Here is a 22,564-nt window from a genome sequence, read left to right as displayed (position 1 = left end):
ACAAGGATGCTCTTCTAAACAGATTAATCATTTGTAATTAAGTGATACAGTAGCTGTTAATCACAGGTATTTAAAATCTACAGTGCTTCTCAAACTCTTCCATTGCCTAGCTGCTAATAAGAATGAACAACTAATGCTGAGAATCTGAAATAAGCCCAAAATGACAGGTGTGAAAAAATTTTCAATTCTCATCTGAATTTTCTTTCTTTTCTAAGCTCTTTATTGGGTTTCTTCATTGGTTCCTTCACTGGTAAAAATGAGTTTTTAAAATTACTCCAGAAAAGGAATGCTGCTTCTCTTAAAAGGGCACCTCCTATTATGTTCCCGAGGTGCCTGTTTGAGAAGCAGTAGTCTTAGTGATTAAGTCCCATCTTCATATCAGCAATTTTTTTAAGTATTATTACTACTTCAAAATTAATGAAGAATGGAAAGTAATGAGGTCAGGGATTTGTAAAGAAAAGAATGGATAGATATATGGGAAAAGTAAATGTTTAAATTTTCTTATTTTTTATTAAATGAATTGATTTTAGAATTGCAGAGTTTTACAAGTTTTTGGGGGAATTAGAGATTTCTAGTTTACATGGTTTAGTGATAACTGAAACCAAAAGAGGTCATGCAGCTCAGCCGAGCAAAGGAAGAACCAGAACCTCAGTATCTTGACTTCTAGTTCAGGGCTCTTTCTCTTACTCCTTATCTCTTGTAAATAGATGAAAAAGTGAGCTTTATTTCTTGAGCTTCATGACCCAAACTTATTCTGGAACCCTCCTCCTTTTGATTCACATTGCTATAGCTTTTTGCTTTGGAAAAGAAAAAAAAAAATGTTTAAAACCAGGTAGCCAAAGTTAAAATAGAAAGTTTCTCTCTAAAATAAATGAAGATAACTTCCAAATATGGACTGGCCATAATATGGAGGTTTTGTTTATTCACTTGGATTAATATATATATGGGGGGGAACCACTGAAGCTGTCATCTTGATATACTGACATGATACTATATAGGTAGGTAGGTTAATGTTTCATGTAACCACAAATTTTTATATGTAAAGACTACAATAAAAAAAAAAAAAAACAGGAAATCTGTCTGGAGACCTGATTGCATTGTATTAATTTTAAATTATATAAGAAACAACAAAAGCCAGAATTAGGACAAAGTGAACCTAAGGTCTTAGTACATAAATGGGCAAAGGGCGTGAAGAGAACATTCACAAAAAAATTTCAAGAAGCTAACAAACATACTAAGGAAATGGTCATTAAAAAAAAGATTTATTTATATATTTGTATAGATATTTAGATATTTATATAGATTTATTTAGATAATTTTTCAGACAGTTCAGTTCTTGTATAAGGATTTGCTTCACCGTATGTCAAGTTCTGTAGCCCTCTGGAAAAAAATGTGTTTTTCTAAAAAACGTTTATATTTGTTGACGTAGTAAATGTACTTTTTATTTATTTGACACAGAAAGAGAGATCACAAGTAGGCAGAGAGACAGAGAGAGAGGGAAAGCAGGCTCCGCGCTGAGCAGAGAGCCCGATATGGGGCTTGATCCCAGGACCCTGAGACCATAACCCGAGCAGAAGGCAGAGGCTTAACCCACTGAGCCACCCAGGCGCCCTGTAAATGTACTTTTTTGACAAAAAATTTTAATCTGAGAAATGCACAAGATTTATATATATAACCCTGTCACAGTATTATGGAAAAAATTGAGAGCAGCTTAAATATCCAGCCAGGGAATGGTTAAAGTATACCCATATTAGGAATAGTTCATGCAGCAGCTATTAAAATTATGCTTCTGGGGTGCCTGGGTGGCTCAGTTGGCTAGGCATCCAACTCTTAATTTCAGCACAGATCATGATCTCAGGATTGTGAGACTGAGCCTGGTCTCCGGCTCTGAGTTTATCAGGGAGTCTGCTTCAGATTCTTTCCAGTTTTTTGCCCCTTTCCCCTGTTGTCGCTTGCTGTCTTGTGCTCTCTCTCAAATAAATAAATAAATCTTTAAAAAAAATTATGGGGACACCTGGGTGGCTCAGTCGGTTAAACGTCTGCCTTCCACTCAGGAGATCATGATCCCGGGGTCCTGGGATCGAGTCCCACATCGGACTTCTGTCTGTTGGGAGCCTTTTTCTCCCTCTGTCTGCTGCACTTCCTGCTTGCTCGCTTAATCTCTCTCTCTCTCTAAATATTTAAAAAAAAAAAATTTTTTTTTTAAATTTTGTAGTCTGAAGAATACTGAATGGCATGAAACCAAATCCAGGTTATGTAATACTGTATGTTATGCCTGAATCTAATTTTTATATATAAAGGTATTGTGGGTGTATACATAATGAGTAAGAATTTTAATGGTTATTAACAGGTGGCATTATTATGGGTGACTTTAAATACTTCGGGCTTTAAGGTTCATCACCTTGTAGCTGAAATAGCCATACAGGATAAATGAATAAATGGGTTAGGCTGTGTTCTGGTAAAACTTTATTTACAAAAGTTGGTACAGGCTAATGTGATCCCCTTGTAGTATGCTAATACCTGCTCTCTATTCAAGTGACTTTACTTCTGAGAAAATTATGGTAAAAAGAAAATGTATAATGTAGAAGTGGGCACAAAAATATTTCTGCTGGTTTCTTAAAAGGTGAAAATAGAGAAACAATTCATGTCCAGCAATAAAAAGATGCTGAAGTCAGAAAAGCATTTGAGGGGTGCCTGAGTGGCTTAGTTGTTAAGTGTCTGCCTGCAGCTCAGGTCATGATCCCAGGGTCTGGAATCCAGCCCCACATCGCTTCGGTCTCCCTGCTCAGTAGGAGGCCTGCTTCTCCCTCTCCCACTACTGCTTGTGTTCCCTCTCTTGCTGTCTCTTTCTCTGTCAAATAAATAAATAAAGTCTTGCAAAAAAAAAAAAAAAAAAAAAAAAGTATTTGAGTGATAAGTTATACTTGCAATTGGACTAAATTGTGGAATTTTTTTTTCTTCTAAGTCATTTGAATAAGCTATTTTTGGTGTAATTTGAAAGTTACTTGACCTGGGATCTCTGCCATTCATATGTTTATTATAGATTGTTGTACAAGTAATTTCTGCCATGTATCTGTTCATTTTTATCATTACCACATACATATATTACCACATACCACATACATTGACAGCACTTCCCCATTCCACATAGCTCCATAATTATGAAAAGAGATGAAGAGAAGGGGCAAATAATCAGGAGGGAAAGAGACTAGTATGTGTGCCTTCACCTCAGGAACCATGCATCATGACTTTGTTGCACCTGTTTGTTCAGCTTTTATGAAAGTTTTTTAAGCAAACTGTTACTTTGCTGTCATCCAGACTGTTTTTCAGGAACTATAGCTTAAGGTTGTAGAAGTCTAATATTAGGCCCAGAGAAAAGCCTAAGCTTAGTAGAGACTCGAATTTGTTGGAGTAGGCAGAATATGAACTATTCTCCTCAAATTAAAGCATAGCACAAACTGATTTTAATGGTCTTTGGCAGCTTATTTAACATCTCAGAACCTAGTCTGTGTACTGTAATGGAAACAATATTATTGATTTTTAAAAGCCACTCGTGACATCATGAAGGTTCAACAAAAATTTATAAAATACAAAACAAAACCCCTCTCTTCCAGTCTGAGCTACATACAAAATAACTAATGTTAACAGTTTAATACAACTTTTAAAAACTGAAATAAAACTCTCCCCTGCATTGTTTTTTATATACATACACACACTCCTTAGTACTTCTCTCATCTTTGTATTTTAAACAAATATAAATTTCATGCTTTAAATTTTGATCTGAAACTTTTTTTTTTTTTTTAATTTTAGATACCAGGATGATTTTCCTGAGTCAGTACAAAAGTACACACTACTTTCTTTTTATGGCTGTATAAGATAATGTAGATAGGACACAATTTATTTTGCCATTGCCGTAATTAATGGACATTTAGTACCCCCAACTTTTTTCCTATTAAATGCAATACATTTGCTTTGTTTATATATTCCAAATAACTCTGTAGGACAGCATCCTAGAAAATAGGTTTTTTAGGTCATGCATATGTACATCAAGTAATTTAAGAAATATTAGCACATTCCCTTTCAAAAATTTCAGTTTTTACTCCCACCAGTAGTGTATATGAGAACTTGTTTTCCTATGCCAAAATGAAGGCCAGATGTTACCAACTTATAGAATTTGTGTCAACCAGATTATTTAAAAAAAAGATACAGTTTCATTAATATGCATTTGTAATTCAGTTTTCATACTTAATTGGCTATTGGTGTTTTTCATTTCAGTTGCTTTTTCATCTTCTTTGCCCATTTTACTATTGAATTACTAGTATTTTTCTTACTGATTTTTAAAAGCACTTGGTGTAGTAAGAGTGTTCGAATATATACGGTATACTTCAAATATACACAGTAAAGTTGCAATTTTGCCATATATTGAAATTGTTCTATACAAATTAGAATTCTGTCATGCTTTTTTTCTCCCACCATATAGTATATTGTGGATGTTTTTGTCATTATTTATGAATGTCTTAGATCCTTTTTAAAAGCTTCACAGTGTGTGGTGTACTATTTTTTTAACCTTTTGATGTTCATTTGGTTGATTTTTTCCTTTATGCTAAATAATACTGCAGTGAAGATCTACAGATATAGATACAGATATTCATTATTCTATTTCCTTATGATACATTCCTGGAAGTCTAATTGAAGGGTTTTGCTTATTAACAATGTGACATATGTTTTAGCTTAGTTTCTAGGAAAGTTGGACCAGTTTATAGACCCACAAAAAGCACCTGTGATGGGCCTTCATACTTACATGGATAGATGGAGCTCTAAGGTCCTTTTCAATAATTGAAATCTTGAATCTGTTGGCATATCACATTTCCATATCGTCAGACCTTATAGTAGGTGTTCAAAAGGTACAACTGCAGAATTTTGGGGATACATAGATCTCTAAGATTGTACTTCATATTTTGAATTGTATTCATAGCAAGGGAAGCTTAACGCATACCCATAATCTATAAATATTAGCGGTGTGACTCTTACTTAAAATTACTCTATAGTAATAGAAGAAATAAATATTTCTCAAATAGTTCTATAGATGTTCCTAACAAGAATTTCTAATGAGTTTTTTTCATATCGTAAAGAATCCAAAATTGTTTTTAGCTGTGGTGTTAATTCTGCATTATATTCTTGGGCATTTAATGCTTTCCTTTCTCCTTCCTCACAGTATAAAAGATGAGGAGGAACAGATGTGTCCTATTTGCTTGTTGGGCATGCTTGATGAAGAGAGTCTTACCGTGTGTGAAGATGGCTGCAGGAACAAGCTGCATCATCACTGCATGTCAATCTGTATGTGTCTCTTTTTCTCCCTGTGCCTACTCAGCACAGTTACTTTAGGAGTTAACTATATTCTTTAGGATTTTAACATGACTTTTGGGGAGACTGGGGAGAGAAGAAAAGAGGTATATCTAGGTCCTTATGTAAAGTTTTCAATGAAATGGAGTTGAGGACCTCTTAGGACATGAGCTTTGTGAGCAAAGAAATGTAATATAGGGTGATACATGTAGTAATGGAAAGCATGCACAGGATTGAAAACATAATTCTTAACTGGAAAGTGTACGTGGAGGTGAGGAGGTAGAAGACCTGGGCAGGAATGACGGGTAACATGAAAGCAAGTTTTGGAATGACTTTACGAGGTAATCAAGTGGGCAGAATGTTCTAAAAAACAGTTAGCAAAATACATGTTGTAACAAAAAAAAAAAAAACATATGTGAAAGGTACATGCATCAGAATAATTTTACCTCTTGTGTTTGCCTGCTTCAGGTAATTACATCAAAGTATTTTTTGAGGTTCCTTCCTATAAACCTGTACTAACCATTAGCAGCAATTATTACATACAACTATTTAATGTTAAGTATTTATATTTTTTGAAGTTTTTTTCCTCTAATTTTTCAGGGGCAGAAGAATGTAGAAGAAATAGAGAACCTTTAATATGTCCCCTTTGTAGGTCTAAGTGGAGATCTCATGATTTCTACAGGTAACAGTTTTTGAATTAATGATGTAGACATGTTTAATAAAAAATAAAAGTGTTACTAAATTTTTTAACAAACTTTTGTTAATTTTTCATTTAGCCACGAGCTGTCAAGCCCTGTGGATTCCCCTTCTTCCCTGCGAGCTGCACAGCAGCAAACCATACATCAGCAACCTTTGGCTGGATCCCAACGGAGGAGTCAGGAGAGCAATTTTAACCTTATGCATTATGGAACTCAGCAGATTCCCCCTGCTTACAAAGATTTAGCTGAGCCATGGATTCAGGTAAATAGTTTTTATTCTTCATTTCTCAAATAAACCTTTATAGACCAATTAATGTAGCTATCTCCCAGTTGTTCTAACTTAAGAAAGTACTTTTGCTTGCCTCCATCATGACTGATAATTTGACTGAAAAATTTTACCTCTGGTATTAACACTCATCTGCTTATTAAAGAGTTTAAACTTCAAACATTCTTGGAGTCTCACCTCCCATCTCTAGAAAAATCTCAGAACCATCAGACATCAGGATTATCTAAGGATAGAGGCTGGACTCCTTCAGTGCTAACTTGTTCAAATGTTTAATCCCATTTCTACGAAGAATTTTCTGTCATTTTTCTTTTTATGACCATTTAAACTCAGTTTCTCTTTTCTGTATCCTCATGGCATATAGTAGGTGCTTAATAATTGCTGAGTGGATGAATAAGAAAAAAAACATACAGCTTTTGCCTTATATTAGCCATTTTTATTTGAAAGGGCAGTTTCCATTTTTACTTTCTCTTCTGATGAAATCTTTTTTCTTACTCGGTAAATTGGAATTTCTGTTAGTTGGTTGGTTGGATTCTAGTGATTTTCTTTGTTGTTGTCTGCTTAGTCTGTTATTTTTTACAAATGTAGAATCCCAAACTAAACAATGTCTCCAGTAGACAGTAGTGAAGTAAAATGTTTTCAGTAAACTGTTAAATTCTTTTTAATACTATTAAATTTGTAAACAGACACACTGACTCATTCAGTTTGTATGTCATTAGGATTTCCTTTTACTTTTTAATGACCATTGTCCTGCAGCTTTTGAATTCTTTTCTTAGTATGTAAGTAACCTATCATGAATCTAATAAAATTTGGAAACTTAAAAAACATAACCTTATTTATCTCATTCATTAATGGTATTGAACATAGGCCCTTACCCTGCCCCTGCATGAGTCCTCAAGAGAATTCTCAAAGTTGGTACTCAGGAGCTAGGGATGCCATTCTTTCGTGGTTTTTTTGTTGTCGTTTTTGTTTGTTTATTTTGCAGTATCTGTGTTTTGCTTTGTTTTTTAATTTTATTTTATTTTTTCGGTGTTCCAGGATTGTTTATGGATGCCATTCTTTCAGGGCAGTGGTGTAGTCAGTTTTGTTTAAGCTTTAGGCTGGACTATGCTATCTACTAGTTTTTTATTAAGAATATGACATAAGAAAAAAAAAAAAAAGAATATGACATAAGACAGAATTAAGACTTAGGTCATGGTATGCTATTTAACACTGCATGCCAGACATAAGTTGACTATTCTAGTTGATTTATTCTCCTTTACTGTCACCTTGTAATGGAACACATTTAAATAAATCATTTATTTGCCCTAAAAATTCAGAAATTTTTCATAAGATAAGTTATCTTGGGTCTTAAGTTTACTTTTAACTGATTGGCCCATAATGTCAAGACCATGTACCCTTTCTTTGCAGGCATGGTGATTTGCTGATTTGAACACAAGTTTTTTTCTTGAGATTTTTCCACTCCTTAATTGTAGTTCCATCTTTTTTGTTGAGGGTATTTTTTTTCCTTAACCTTTTTCTGCAAGACAAAAATCACATTTAAAGTTTTTGACTTAACCACTGTCATCTGTAGGAGAAATACTCTGTATCTCTTTGGACACTCCACTGCCTTTTTTGATTTGGGTTTATCTTGCTTCAGTTTTTTTCTCTGTAACTAACCTTAATACAAAGTTGGGGTTCTAAACAGATTTTTTTTTGTGTCATAAGTATAATAGTACAAAAACATATACATATCCATCTAATTACTTAATGAAGTTCACTCTTAATTTTGTTTACACCAATGAATGTTAAGGAGTTTGGGTAATTACTAGTTAATCTTGAATATAAAATTCCTCCTTCTGATTTTTAAGTTGCTGGACATAACTTGAACCTGTAGATTGGTGAAGATTTAAGAAATGTCCACAATTTTCCTTTAGTAATCAAAAATCATGCTTATTTTCAAATACTTGAGACTTACCAGTTTTTCTTCACATTGAATTGTTTGACTACAGGTATTTGGAATGGAACTCGTTGGCTGCTTATTTTCTAGAAACTGGAATGTAAGAGAGATGGCTCTCAGGCGTCTTTCCCACGATGTTAGTGGGGCTCTGCTATTGGCAAATGGGGAGAGCACTGGAAATTCTGGGAGCAATGGTAGAAGCAGCCCAAGTGCTGGAGCCAGTGGGTCTTCCCAGACCAGTATCTCAGGAGACGTGGTAGAGGCATGCTGCAACGTTTTGTCAATGGTCTGTGCTGACCCTGTCTACAAAGTGTACGTTGCTGCTTTAGTAAGTAGCTTTATTACATAACCAAAGCATTATGGGTGGGTTTTTGTTTTGTTTAGAACTTGTAGATACCACTCTTAAGATCCAGTGAAACTACTTTATCTGATTTAATTTTGGAAAATCCAAATTTTTATTCCATAATCCCAAGAAATTGCAGTTTTCTATTTAATCTCTTCATTTGGATTTTACTTGGTTTTTTTGTTTTTGTTTTTGTTTTTTTAAAGATCTTATTTATTTATTTGACAGACAGATCACAAGTAGACAGAGAGGCAGGCAGAGAGAGGAGGAAGCAGGCTCCCTGCCGAGCAGAGAGCCCGATGCGGGGCTCGATCCCAGGACCCCGAGACCATGACCCGAGCCAAAGACAGAGGCTTTAACCCACTGAGCCACCCAGGCACCCCTGGATTTTACTTGTTTTAACCTATTCAGGTTTTCTTATATGCTGGTTACTTTTATCCCCTAAAATAGCCATGTCTTGCTGTTCCTATCTTTAAATCTTCCTAGTACCTTATACATGATCAAATTAAAAATGCTTTATGGGAGGGGAGGCCTGGGTGGCTCAGTCAATTGAGCCTCTGCCTTTGGCTCAGGTCATGATCCGAGAGTCCTGGGATCAAGTCCCACATCGGGCTCCCTATTCAGCTGGGAGTCTGCTTCTCCTTCTGCCCCCTTCCCCCTGCTCATATACTCTCTCTTTCTCAAATAAATAAAATCTTAAAAAAAAAAAATGCTTTATGGGATAGCAAGTGATCATAGTTCCTTTGATTTTTTTAAAAAAATTTGACATTAGACATTAAGGAGAACTGATTATTAATAAACATTGTTGTATGGAAATTCAGGATCCTTTTCACAGAGGAGGGTTCCATGACATAGATAACTGAGTTGTTTTTCTAGTTGAAGCTGTTAAAAGTTGTCTTTCATGAGTGGGATGGAATGAGGAGGTTGTTTAATTTGTAATTTTGGAGGCTAACTTGACTTTCTCCATTTTGAGTATGTATATCTTTAGAACAGGATTTCTCAACCTCAGCACTCTTGACATTGAGCCAGATAATTATTTGTTGGGGGCAAGGGTGCTGTCTAGTGCACTGTATGATGTTTAGCACCATCCCTGGCTTCTACCCACTACGTATTAGTAGCAAACCTCTCTTCTCCCTCCCATCTCCTTCATGACAGCCAGGAATGTCTCCAGGCATTGCTGAGTGTCCCTGAGGGTCAAAATTGCCCCATTTCATGACGACTGCTTTAGAATAATTCTTACCTAGTTCTTTCTTCTTTTAACTAGGCTCCAAGCTCAGGTTTTTTAAAACTAATTAATTTCTCTGCTTCCACTCTCCGTCTTCTTGTAATCCATCCTGTAAGAACTATGCCCAGTGAATCTTCTTTTTGAGATGTAGTAATATAGCCTGATGGTTATGAACATGAATTTGGAGTTAGAACTGAGTGATTTCATAACTGACCATCCTAACTGGGGTACTTGAATAATCTGCTAGTTAAACTGGGACTAGCCTAGGCAGTCTGAACGTAAGATCAAGATTATAGAGACCTTAATTGAAATTCTGGTTCTTCCGTTTGCTGGCAGTGTGACTTTAGGACTCATTAAATTTCAACTTTCTCACATAAAATAATGAAAATATTACCTGTTAGGTTTGAAATGAGATTGTGTAAACCTCTAGCCATAAAGTGTGGCACATTGTAAGAACACTGACTACATAGTAGCCATCAGTATTCCTTAAAGACCACTTTGGTTATTCCCTGGGTTAGAAACCCTTAGAGGATTAGCAGCATTTCCAAAAGCGTATTCCATGGCAGTTTAGCAGGATTATGAAAACTTCCCCTGAAGGAAGAGTTCTCTGTTCAGTTAAAATTGATGAGCAGTGAATTATACAAGTTAAGCAGGTCTGTACACTGCAAGGCTTCTAGGAACCTTCAGTGAAATAATGTACATTAGGAATTTATAAGAGCAAGAAGTAGAATGCATTATTTCCCAAACTATCTTACCATGGTCTGGTTTTTTCATGTAGAATATCCAGGGACCAGCAACTATAAAGACCAATGTTCTTGGCCCAACTTTTTACCTCTTTTTCTTACTGTTTTCCAACACAAACCTTCAGGCATACTTAACTGTTGAAAGTACTGCCTTACTGTCTGGTTGTTTCTTCCTAAGTTCAGATGGTTTCCCATCTAGTTTGTGAACTGTGTAGTGAAAGGACTCTGAGAATCAGACTATACTCTTGATTCCTCTATAATTACTTAGTGTGCCATGCACAGTGGAAGCAGAAATGGCTCCATCCCTTAAAGCTCTCCATTCTCCTTCTCCCTTCCCTTTGTCCTTCCTGTTTTCCCCTCCCTTCCCTTGCCATATACAATTCTTAGCTGAACCATTTGAGAGTTATTTGTGGGCATCACGACATGACATTTTAGCTCAAATATTTTAGCCAGTAGTTTTTAAGAAAAAATACATTCTTCCGTATAACCACAATGCAATCAGCAGACTCGGGAAATTTAGCATTAATAACAATATTATTATGTACTTATGAAATCCATAATTCAGATATCCCGTTGTTGCAACAGTCTCCTTTATAGCTAAGCCACAGACTTTACTCAGTTTTTACCAGTTTTTCCATTAATGTCTTTTTTGTTCCAGGATCTAGTCCAGAAACTCACATTGCATTTAGTTAACTGTACTCCCTTAATCTCTTCCCATCTGTGACATTTCCTTAATCTTTCCTTGTCTTGGATACATCTTGACATTTTTGAAGTGTGCTGGCCACTTATTTTGAAGAATGTCCCTCATTTTTGGGTTTATCTGTTTTTTTCTCATGATTTGATAGAGTTTATGCATTTTCATAAGAATATGAGAGGTTGGGGTGCCTGGTTGGCTCTGTCGGTTAAGCATCTGCCTTTGGCTCAGGTCAAGATCCCAGGGTGCTGGGATGGAGCCCCACATCCGGCTTTCTGCTCAGCGGGGAACCTGCCTCTCTGCTCCCTCTGCTGCCGCTCCCCGGCTTGTGTTCTCTGTCAAATAAATAAAATCTTCAAAAAAAAAAAAAAAAAGGAATGAGAGGTGATTTGCCATTTTAGTGCACTGTATCAAAGGATATATAATGTTGATCTGTCTTATTATTGGTGATGCGGTCTTTCATCATTTGGTTAAGTAGAGTTTATTGGGTTTCTTGCTATAAAATTACTATTAATAAATGTCTTAGGGGAGATACTTTGAGGCTGCAAATATCTTCTATTTCTCTTAAGAATTTTGCCCACTGATTTTAGCATTTGTCAGTGGATCTTGCCTATAGCAGTTATTATTATGGTGTTCTAATGGTGATTTTCTATTTCCCTTATTCCTTCTATATTAATTAATTAGAATTCTTCTATCAAGAGGAACAAACTGTCTCTTCTCCCCCCATTTATGTATTTATTCAGTTTTTAAATTTATACCAATATAGACTGATGGGTATTTATTTTCTCTGTGGATTATAATCCAGTACTATCATCATTTAATTTGTTGCTTATATTATTTGAGCTTTGGCCATGAGAAGCTCTTTTTTAACTTACTTTAAAATTCATTCTTCAAAAATTGCAGAAATAGTTCAAGAGTTTCCTTATACCCCACTGTTTATTCATATATGTATATATGTGTGTGTGTGTATATATATATGTATATATATATCATGGATTATTTATGGATTACAATCCTTTCCTATCATAATTTATTTTATTAAATGGTCTCAGATTATGCCAGGGTCTCTGATGCTTTTCAAATGCAGTTAAACTGACCTTCGGTTTTTTCTTCCCAGAAAACGTTGAGAGCCATGCTAGTATATACTCCTTGCCATAGTTTGGCAGAAAGAATCAAACTGCAGAGACTTCTCCGGCCAGTTGTAGACACCATCCTAGTCAAGTGTGCAGATGCCAATAGGTAAGGCCCTATTGATGAACTGCTTCAAACCCTCTTATATTAAAAGCCTAGCAACAAGCCTCACACCTGGTGAGTATTTGATACATGTTTATTAAATGAGGCTTTGAATATTGTTTTCTAACATGAGATTTGAAGTTAAAATTTAACACTTAAAGCTGTTGAACACTAGGGAGAAGGACTAGTGACAAGTAAAAACCAGGCTAACAGACTGCATGGATAACCATTTTACTGTGTTGTGATTGATTTTCTTTTATCTTAAAGTAATATTCTTTTTTTATTTTATTTTTTATTTATTTTATTTATTTTTATTTTTTATTTTATTTATTTTATTTTATTTATTTGACAGACAGAGATCACAAGCAGGCAGAGAGGCAGGCAGAGAGAGAGAGAGGAGGAAGCAGGCTCCCTGCAGAGCAGAGAGCCCGATGTGGGGCTCAATCCCAGGACCCTGGGACCATGACCCGAGCCGAAGGCAGAGGCTTTAACCCACTGAGTCACCCAGGCGCCCCTTAAAGTAATATTCTTAATCTCAAGTCCAGTTGAAAGAACAGTAGGTGTTATATACATAATCTTACTTTAGAGAATGAGTTACACAGGATAGGAACCAATAAAATCATTGCATCTGCTTAAAAAACCAAACAGTTCCATATTTGCTGTGTTTTAGAATTTTACTCTATGACAGTTTATGCTAAAAAAAAAAAAAAAAGAACCACACAGCAACAAATTCCATTTGGTTCTGCAATAGCCTTAAAAACTGGCGAGCAACAAGAGTAATGCTAATTGGAGAGGTAAGGATAGGTAGAGAAATGAGTCATGATCATGGTAAAAACTAAGCTCTAAGTGTGCTTTTATGAGACCAGTGGTTCGCCCTCTGCTCCATTAATGAGCATAGCTAGCGTTAAAGGTCGTTGGGCATTCTCACCTCTTTACAGTCCTGCCCATCTCGGGGGAGGAAGCGCTGGATCTCCCATGTGCCTCTGCCATGACCCATTTGAAGCTCGCTCAGCCCAACTTTTGTCTTCTTTCCTAAGTCACATGATGTAGTTTTAGGTTTATAGCTGGTCTCAAAAACTAGGTGCTTAGATTTGACTTCTCATTTCATGAAGTCTGTGCTTTGCCTCCATTGTTTTCTCCACACAAGCCTATGAACTGAAAGTATTAGAGATTGTCTTGTTGCTTAGAGAGAATACTATAATACATGAACAACATTAGGCAGATTAATAATTTGCAAAATGCATAGAAAAATTACTGTTTTTCAGAATCAGAGTATGTATTTTTCTGAGAACTTCATTGCTTTTGTGGCATTTGTTGTGTTGTGTGCTTTCCCAAATACTAAAATTAGGTTGTTTACTTGGTCTCTTCAGTGACAGATTATAAAAAAAAAAATACAGTAAAAAGATTTTAAGGTATTTGGAACTCACTCAGGCTATATAAGAGAAATAAAGTTTTGGATGGGAAGGTTTTGTTTTTAATGCAAGAGATTCTTACTGAAAATTCAGAAATCAAAACAAGTATTTTTTATTTTAATGAAATAACCAAAATACGCTTTTTATCTGGTTTGCTATTTAAATCAGTACTTGCTCTTCAAGAGCCACTAGTAAAAGTTCTGTGCTTAACACAAATGAGGTAATGAAATTAACCTTAAGTAATGAATATTATTATTTGTAGGAATATTATTAATGTGATTTTAGTGGTGGAAAAGCAAACACACGTGGAAGCTTTTTTCCCCACCTTTTCACATAGCATTACATTACTTTTGTCCTTTTAATGTGCATTTTATCTAAGATCCAAGTCTGATGTTGCTTCTTTCATTTGTAGTCGTACAAGTCAGCTGTCTATATCGACACTGTTGGAATTATGCAAAGGCCAAGCAGGAGAGTTGGCAGTTGGCAGAGAAATACTTAAAGCTGGTAATAACTTTTTACTTAATAATAATATAGCAGATCTTACCATTTTCCTTCGCCGACTGTCTAATCCTGTAATCTGTGATAGGGCAGTTGTATACAGGATTTTGGAGTAATTGTGTAAATTGATTGAGTCAGCTAACGTTAGAAATATGAATTAATCTAAGGAATTCTTTCTTTTTTAAACGATTTATTTATCCAAGAGAGCACAGAGGGACGGGCAGAGGGAGAATGAGCAGACTCCCTGCTGAGCGCAGAGCCAGACTTGGGGCTCAATCCTAGGACCCTGAGATGATAACCTGAATCAAACTCAAGAGTCAGCCATTTAAGCAACTGAGTTACCCAGGGAACCCCTAAGACATTCTTAAAATGAATATAGTTTGAGTATTGTTCTTGACATTGTGCTGTTTTGACCATGTTTTGTTTTAGATTTTAATATCACTACTTTTCAATTATTTTTGCTTTCCTTTTCACAGGATCCATTGGTATTGGTGGTGTTGATTATGTCTTAAGTTGTATTCTTGGAAACCAAACTGAATCAAACAACTGGCAAGAACTTCTGGGCCGCCTTTGTCTTATAGACAGACTGCTCTTGGAATTTCCTGCTGAATTTTACCCTCATATTGTCAGTACTGATGTTTCACAAGCTGAGCCTGTTGATGTCAGGTAATTTTTCTTCTGCAAATATATATTACTTTATATATATATAAGGATATATTTTAGATTCATTAAAGACTCAGAAGCTACAGAACGTATATATAGGTTACTAATACCTTAATCTTTGATTGATTAAAAAATCCTCAAGTCTAGGCTATTTAATTAAAATTTAATAGATTCTTTGTTCTGAAATTACTTTTTTTCAGTGTATAAGCTTTAAATTAGTACATTTCTTATTTGCATATAGTTTGCAGTAATTTTGACTTGTCTAGTAATTGAATTTTTTTTTTCTTTCAGGTATAAAAAGCTGCTGTCCCTCTTAACCTTTGCTTTGCAGTCCATTGATAATTCCCACTCAATGGTTGGTAAACTCTCCCGAAGGATATATCTGAGTTCCGCAAGAATGGTTACTGCAGTCCCCCACGTATTTTCAAAACTATTAGAAATGCTGAATGTTTCCAGTTCCACTCATTTTACCAGGATGCGTCGTCGTTTGATGGCTATTGCAGATGAGGTGGAAATTGCTGAGGCCATCCAGTTGGGCGTAGGAGACACTTTGGAGGGTCGACATGACAGCTTTTTACAGGCGGCTGTCCCAACCAGTTACCCAGAAACCACAGAGAACAGCTCCCTTGAGCGCACAGACCATTTAGAGAAAACTGGAAAAGGACTATGTGCTACAAAACTGAGTGCCACTTCAGAGGACATTACTGACAGACTGGGCAGCATTTCACTAGGACTTCCCAGTTCAACAACAATGGAGCAACCAAAGCCAATGGTTCAAACAAAAGGCAGACCCCACAGTCAGTGTTTGAACACCTCTCCTTTATCTCATCATTCCCCATTAATGTTTCCACCCTTGTCAGCTCCTTCTTCATCTGCCCCCTCTGCACCAACTGGCACTGGAACGGATGTCTCTAAGCACAGACCTCAGGGATTCGTTCCCTGCAAAATACCTTCTGCATCTCCTCAAACACAGCGCAAATTTTCTCTACAGTTCCAGAGAAACTGTTCGGAAAACAGAGACTCAGATAAATCTTCCCCCATCTTTACTCAGTCCAGACCCCTGCCCTCTAGTAATATACACAGGCCAAAGCCATCTCGACCTTCCCCAGGTAATACAAGTAAACAGGGAGAGGCCTCAAAGAATAGTATGACACTTGATTTGAACAGTAGTGCCAAATGTGATGACAGCTTTGGCAGCAGCAATAGCAGTAATGCTGTCATACCCAGTGATGAGACAGTGTTCACCCCAGTAGAAGAGAAATGCAGATTAGATGTCAATACAGAGCTCAACTCCAGTATTGAGGACCTTCTTGAAGCATCTATGCCTTCAGGTGATACAACAGTAACTTTTAAGTCAGAAGTTGCTGTGCTCTCCCCTGAAAAGGATGAAAATGATGATACCTACAAAGATGACGTGAATCATAATCAGAAATGCAAAGAAAAGATGGAAGCTGAAGAAGAAGAAGCTTTAGCAATTGCCATGGCAATGTCAGCGTCTCAGGATGCCCTCCCCATAGTTCCTCAACTACAAGTTGAAAATGGAGAAGATATCATCATTATTCAACAGGATGTAAGTATAGTCTTGAAGTGATTAGAGAGTTTCCTTGCACCAAGCTAAAAGAAACCTAACTCAGAAATGATGCTTTTCATATGAGTTAATTGTGAGAAGCAGTTTTTCACATAGAGTTATATAACAGTTTTTTTTATTGTTGCTTGACCACAAACACTACTTGCCTATTTCAAAGGCATTTCTGTAATGGTGATCCCTTCTGCATTTGACATTGGTCATCAACACTGTCCCTACAGAGGTCAACTTATAGGTGGTCTGAGAAGCCAGACCAAGCAAGAATAGTATTTTGCTGGGCTAATTTCACAAACTCTTCCTCTTTTAACCTAACAGTAAAAAGATTGCTTTCATTTAATATGTAGACACCAGAAACTCTACCAGGACATACCAAAGCAAAACAACCTTACAGAGAAGACACTGAATGGCTGAAAGGTCAGCAGATAGGCCTTGGAGCATTTTCTTCCTGTTACCAGGCTCAAGATGTGGGAACTGGAACATTAATGGCTGTTAAACAGGTAAATACCTAGTGAGCACATAAATGACTTAAATTATAAAAATGAAGCATGAGCAAATAAGAAAAATAAAGGATATGTTCCTGTGTGTATATGCTTTAGTTCTTTTTCAGAAACCTAAATTTCAAAGTAAATACTGCCAAAGCACCAAAAGCATCATGAATTCTAATGAAAGCTGAAGCATGATTTATTTTAATGAGCTGCAGAAATGTCCCCTGATAGTCTTCTTTCTTTCTTCTTAAAATTTCATATATTTATTTGGGAGGGGGGGAGGCATGAGTTAGGGGAGGGACAGAGGTAGAGGGAGAAGGAGAAGCAGCCTCCTCCCCTGATGAGCAAGGAGCCCGATAGGGGACCGATCCCAGGACCCTGAAATCATGACCCAAGCCGAAGGCAAATGCTCAACCAACTGAGCCACCCAGGTGCTCCTGAAAGTATAGTCTTAAAGTATGATTATTTAAAATGCAGCACCACAATGGGCCTCATAGAGGTTGTTTTTGGTTGTGCCTTTTTTTTTTTAAGATTATTTATTTATTTGACAGACAAGAGATCACAATTAGGCAGAGAAGCAGGCAGAGGGGGAAGGGGGAAGCAGGCTCCCTGCTGAGCAGAGAGCCCAATGCAGGGCTCAATCCCAGGACCCTGGGATCATGATCTGAGCTGAAGGCAGAGGCTTAACCCACTGAGCCACCCAGGTGCCCCTGGTTGTGCTTTTTATAAACAAGAGTTATCTCTAGTTTACTTTTTATGAACATCCTGATCAAAATAAGAAAATTAAAATAAAGCTTTCATTTTTAAATCATGTTGGTTCTTCTATGAATAGGCTTTTCTTATTCCATCTTTGGACAGTTTGGGAGGAATGGCTACATCCCAGTTTTTTCCCTTTTTCTGATATTTCATGGCTTCTTAAGCTAGACTCTCTTTTCTTTCTAATTTGATTTTTTTTATGGAGTATCTACATTGTATCCATAAGCATAAATGCTAACTCCTGTTAATCTATAACTGATTTGAAATTGTCCACTTTAGATCAGATTGTTAATAAAGTTTATAAATAGAAATTCGTCAGAATTCAAAACTTTATAAACATGCTTACTGAAACAGGTGACCTATGTCAGAAATACATCTTCTGAGCAAGAGGAAGTAGTGGAAGCATTAAGAGAAGAGATCAGAATGATGAGCCATTTGAATCATCCCAACATCATTAGAATGTTGGGAGCCACGTGTGAGAAAAGCAATTATAATCTCTTCATCGAATGGATGGCAGGTACGTTCCTGTTTTAAATTGCCAGTAATAGTACATGAATGTAACTTTCTGGCTAATACTAAATTTGAGAAAAACAGCTTAATAAACACTTATTTTTAGTAAGTAGTTGCTTTTCTAATAGCAAATCACCCCTAACATAATATGAACTGGAAATACTTTGTTGTCTTACACTGATTGATTGGTGGGCAGCAAAACAAAGTGTACTGAGTAATAGTACAAAGCTCTCAAAGAGGGAGGGGAGCCAAGAGGATTGGGTTGCCCATTTTGTCTTACATTTGAATATAAATAAGATATTCATTGTCTCTACCTTTCATACTTTTTCAATGTTCCTTTTTAGATGATTGTGTAGCACTGTTTTACAGGAATAATTTTAAGACCTGCTTATGTGTAAGAGCCATATTTTTCCAGATAGCCATCATCAGTTGGACAGATTTGAGATGTTTTAATGTGACAGTATAAAAATGAAATTAAGATATAACTTGGAAAAATTATTGTAGGCAAACTAGCACTTAAGCATAAAGTTGAACCTTGTCATCTACTTGAAAAATTAAAACTGAATTTTATGTGGTATCATATCATACATACAGTAGAACAAGTAACTTGGGATATAATGAATGAACAAATGCTTGGTTTCACATCTTAGATTTTTTTGCATCTGAAGGAGTGTATTTCTGTTTACATATTTGTTTTTTGGTATGTTCTCTGATGTTGGTTGTAGCTGTGTAGATTGTTGTTTTTAGGTTGACTATTATAAATACTTCTCAGTGTGAGGTTTATTGAGCTTGTGACCTGTCCCAGGTCAGAGCTCATAAATAGTAAGAGTATGAAGCTTCTTGCTGGCTCTTCTGTCTCCTCTCTGGTCTGGCTTCTCTCTACCTTCTGCAAAATAACATGTTAGCACTCTTTACTTAAGTCTTACTAAGAAAGGTATTTTGTATATCTTGGTCAAAAAGAGAGGTGAATGGTACATTGCAGAAATAGTTCCATCCAAAATTGTTAAGTTTCAAAGCTTTCTGAAATCTTGACCTTCCAAAAAACTAGGTCATGAAAGTTGGATGAAAATGTCTAATTGATAGGTTTTGAGATCCCTGGAATATATTAGTTTCAAAATCCGTTTCACTTCTGGTGCAGAGTATAAATTTAATATTTCAAATTGAACATGAGCTCTGGCACAAGCATATGTAACCAAAGTGTAATAAAACTGTTTTAATTTTGGCTTGAGTTTATGATAATTATTATGTTTGTCTTATAGGGGGATCTGTGGCTCATTTGCTCAGTAAATACGGAGCCTTCAAGGAATCAGTAGTTATTAACTATACTGAACAGTTACTTCGTGGCCTTTCATATCTCCATGAAAACCAGATCATTCATAGAGATGTCAAAGGTAGGAATTCTTTTAATTACTACCTACTACCAATAAATAGAAAACAAATGTAGTGTTTTTTTATAACTTGGACCTTTGTTGATAGTTTCTGACTTGAAACTATGGGGTTCAAATTAGAAACTTGGGGTTTCTCCTGAGTAACTCAAATCACTAGAATTAATAGAAGTGAAAGGAAACTGTGGAGTCATGTAATCTGTCTTCCTTGGAGGGACTGATTTTTCCAGTCCTACTGCTAATTGATGGCAAATCAGGTATAAAAATCGGGTCTCTGATTTCCTATCTTGGTCTCATGACCTCCCGCCTCCCCAAAAGTTCCTATTCCTGGCTTTATTTAGAATAATTGGGATGTCATGTACTTTTTTTGAGAAAAATCCTTTCAAATCTTTTGCAGTTCATCTTATTAAGAACAACGTTGGCTTTCTGACATGAATGTCTGTGGCTAGTATTTGACATAACATATTCAAGTAATTTTATAACATTAATTTTTTATAAGTTAGAATTGTGAAATTCCTGTGTATGTATATATCCTGTATATATATTCCTGTATATATTTTTGGGCTAGTGAGTGTGTTTCAGTAGGACTTTGTCTTAAAATGGAAACTACACTAAAATTTTAACTTCGAGGGAAGATTTTTGATGGGAATCATTATATTAAAGGTTTTCAGCACTTAGTAACATTTTATTAAATGTCTGCCTTTATTTCCTTCTGCCTCGTTACTTTAATCTTCCCTCTGAGGATTTGGATTTTATTTATTTTGCACTGTTGTTACCTCTGTGCCTTTAGCAAGAATGAAATGAATTCAGAGGGGAGATTTTTCTGAACCCTTCCATGTCCACTTCCTTTGTTACGGTCCTATTTTGTTAGTATCTTACTGAGTTTCTAATCTGTTCTTTTGTTTTGACAGGTGCCAATTTGCTAATTGACAGCACAGGTCAGAGACTGAGAATTGCAGATTTCGGAGCTGCAGCCAGGTTGGCATCAAAAGGAACTGGTGCAGGAGAGTTTCAGGGACAGTTATTGGGGACAATTGCATTTATGGCACCTGAGGTGAGAAGCAGCTTTGAGTGTGATGAAAGAAAATACCTGGAGTTCTAGATGACAGAATTAGAGCAAATTAATTTGCAATGTTATTCAGTATATGCTTATAAATTAGAAGCGCATGGCTCTAAAAATAAGGTTTTAATTATATCCTTGATTTCAGAACCCTTAATCCCTGCCTTTCCACCTTTGTCTTAACAAAATTTTAAAAGGCAGGTTTTAATAGTTTGTTTATAAGACTGTTTCTAACAAAGAATTTTATCCTTTGGGGTGATTTGTACTACTGTTTTGTAGTACACTCAAAGCACACATAGTTAGGAATCTCAACAGTTGGTCTCTCCCTGTTCCAAAGGGAGGTGAGCACAGAGAAGCCGGTCTTAGTAGCAGTGGAAGAAGTGTAACTAAGCACTGCTGTTCTGAATCAGGCTTCATCTGTTGTGTTCCGAACTCTTCGTGTTTACATGTAGTGATCACTTGTCCTCTGGCCGCTTGGTTTACTTAAGTGGGTGCTTGGAAATTCTGTGATATGTCTCTTTCTTTCATTATCTCAGAATTTTCCAAAATACTTTTGTGCCACATAGGAGATTAATAAGTTTATTGATGAAATAAATGAGACATCAGGGTAGTCCATGGAGTTACCATTGTTTTGATCTGAAATTAAAAAAACTAGGATCTATAACTACAGAACATCTTTCTCTTTTTTTAATGAGTCATATTTCCAAATTAACTCTCCATTTTAGGTACTAAGAGGTCAGCAGTATGGTAGGAGCTGTGACGTATGGAGTGTTGGCTGTGCCATTATAGAAATGGCTTGTGCTAAACCACCTTGGAATGCAGAAAAACACTCCAATCATCTTGCTTTGATATTTAAGGTAACTGTGATATAAAAATTACTTCTTTCTGCTAAAATTGGCAGGAGGCAGATTTTCATGGATTCCCCTTAACTCTCAATCTCAGGTGAAAGCATATCCTCTTTGAAATAAATATGCATGTGTACATCTCCAGGAATTTATATGGTGTGGTGAATATGGGCAGCAAATATAGTCAGTCCTCATTTTTCACAGTAGTAAGGCTCTATAAAGTCACTTGGAACAATGAGTTAGCAAATGATAAATCATTGTTCCTAGGTGAAATACATAAATGGATGTATCCAACTTTCAAAAGTAAGAACATAGAGCTTTTTATGTACACAATCTGCCAATTTTTAAAATCAGATTTACTCTTTGGTGTATTTTTAAAAATTACACCTGAATCAGGTACCAAATCCTATCTGTTCTATCTTTCTGACAATGCTCAGATCCATTCTGTCCCTTTCCAGCAAAGAAGAGTATCATAGTTGAGATTTTTAGCTTTTGATCCAGACATGTACTAGTTAAAAGCTTGGGCTCTGACATGTGCTAGTTAAAAGCTTGGGCTCTGACGGGATGGGGTAACTGGGTGATGGACATTGGGAAGGGTATGTATACGTTGTCATGAACACTGGGTACTATATAAGACTGATGAATCACAGACATGTACCCCTGTAACAAATAATACGTTCTGTGTTAATTGAATTTAAGTTAAACAAAAAAAAGCAGCTTGGGCTCTGGAGTGTTACAGACATGGTTTCAAACCACGGTCTAGCCTTTAATAGCCCTGTCACTAGGGGAATAACTAACTCAATCTACCCTCTGTTTTTCTGGTTGTAAAATAGGTGTAATGACAGCACCTACTTCATGGGATTA

The 22,564-nt window shown here is 36.1% G+C and overlaps 1 protein-coding gene across 6 annotated transcripts in view; it reads left to right on the top strand.

The window, feature by feature from the left end:
* Nucleotides 1-22,564, top strand: part of MAP3K1 (mitogen-activated protein kinase kinase kinase 1) — a 78,880-nt gene that overhangs the window by 54,138 nt on the left and 2,178 nt on the right. For 4 of the 6 annotated variants that reach the window (XR_004381728.1, XM_032850269.1, XM_032850285.1 and 1 more), the window contains exons 7-19: nucleotides 5,216-5,337; nucleotides 5,944-6,025; nucleotides 6,120-6,303; nucleotides 8,316-8,591; nucleotides 12,386-12,507; nucleotides 14,326-14,417; nucleotides 14,888-15,077; nucleotides 15,366-16,644; nucleotides 17,004-17,156; nucleotides 18,255-18,417; nucleotides 19,670-19,801; nucleotides 20,707-20,849; nucleotides 21,581-21,712. Coding sequence is in view for 4 of the 6 variants with exons in the window: in XM_032850269.1 (XP_032706160.1) it covers nucleotides 5,216-5,337; nucleotides 5,944-6,025; nucleotides 6,120-6,303; nucleotides 8,316-8,591; nucleotides 12,386-12,507; nucleotides 14,326-14,417; nucleotides 14,888-15,077; nucleotides 15,366-16,644; nucleotides 17,004-17,156; nucleotides 18,255-18,417; nucleotides 19,670-19,801; nucleotides 20,707-20,849; nucleotides 21,581-21,712 (3,070 nt within the window). In the remaining 2 variants the exon portion in view is untranslated. Of the gene's footprint in view, nucleotides 1-5,215; nucleotides 5,338-5,943; nucleotides 6,026-6,119; nucleotides 6,304-8,315; nucleotides 8,592-12,385; nucleotides 12,508-14,325; nucleotides 14,418-14,887; nucleotides 15,078-15,365; nucleotides 16,645-17,003; nucleotides 17,157-18,254; nucleotides 18,418-19,669; nucleotides 19,802-20,706; nucleotides 20,850-21,580; nucleotides 21,713-22,564 lie in introns of those variants that run through there. The other 2 variants (XM_032850275.1, XR_004381729.1) reach the window with 2 other exon arrangements.

This window comes from Lontra canadensis, unplaced genomic scaffold, assembly GCF_010015895.1.
Source record: "Lontra canadensis isolate GAN:19392208 unplaced genomic scaffold, GSC_riverotter_1.0 scaffold4, whole genome shotgun sequence".
Classification (NCBI taxonomy): Eukaryota; Metazoa; Chordata; class Mammalia; order Carnivora; family Mustelidae; genus Lontra; species Lontra canadensis.
The sequence above is the reverse complement of the archived record's forward strand: the minus strand, read 5'-3'. Positions and strand labels throughout refer to the sequence as shown.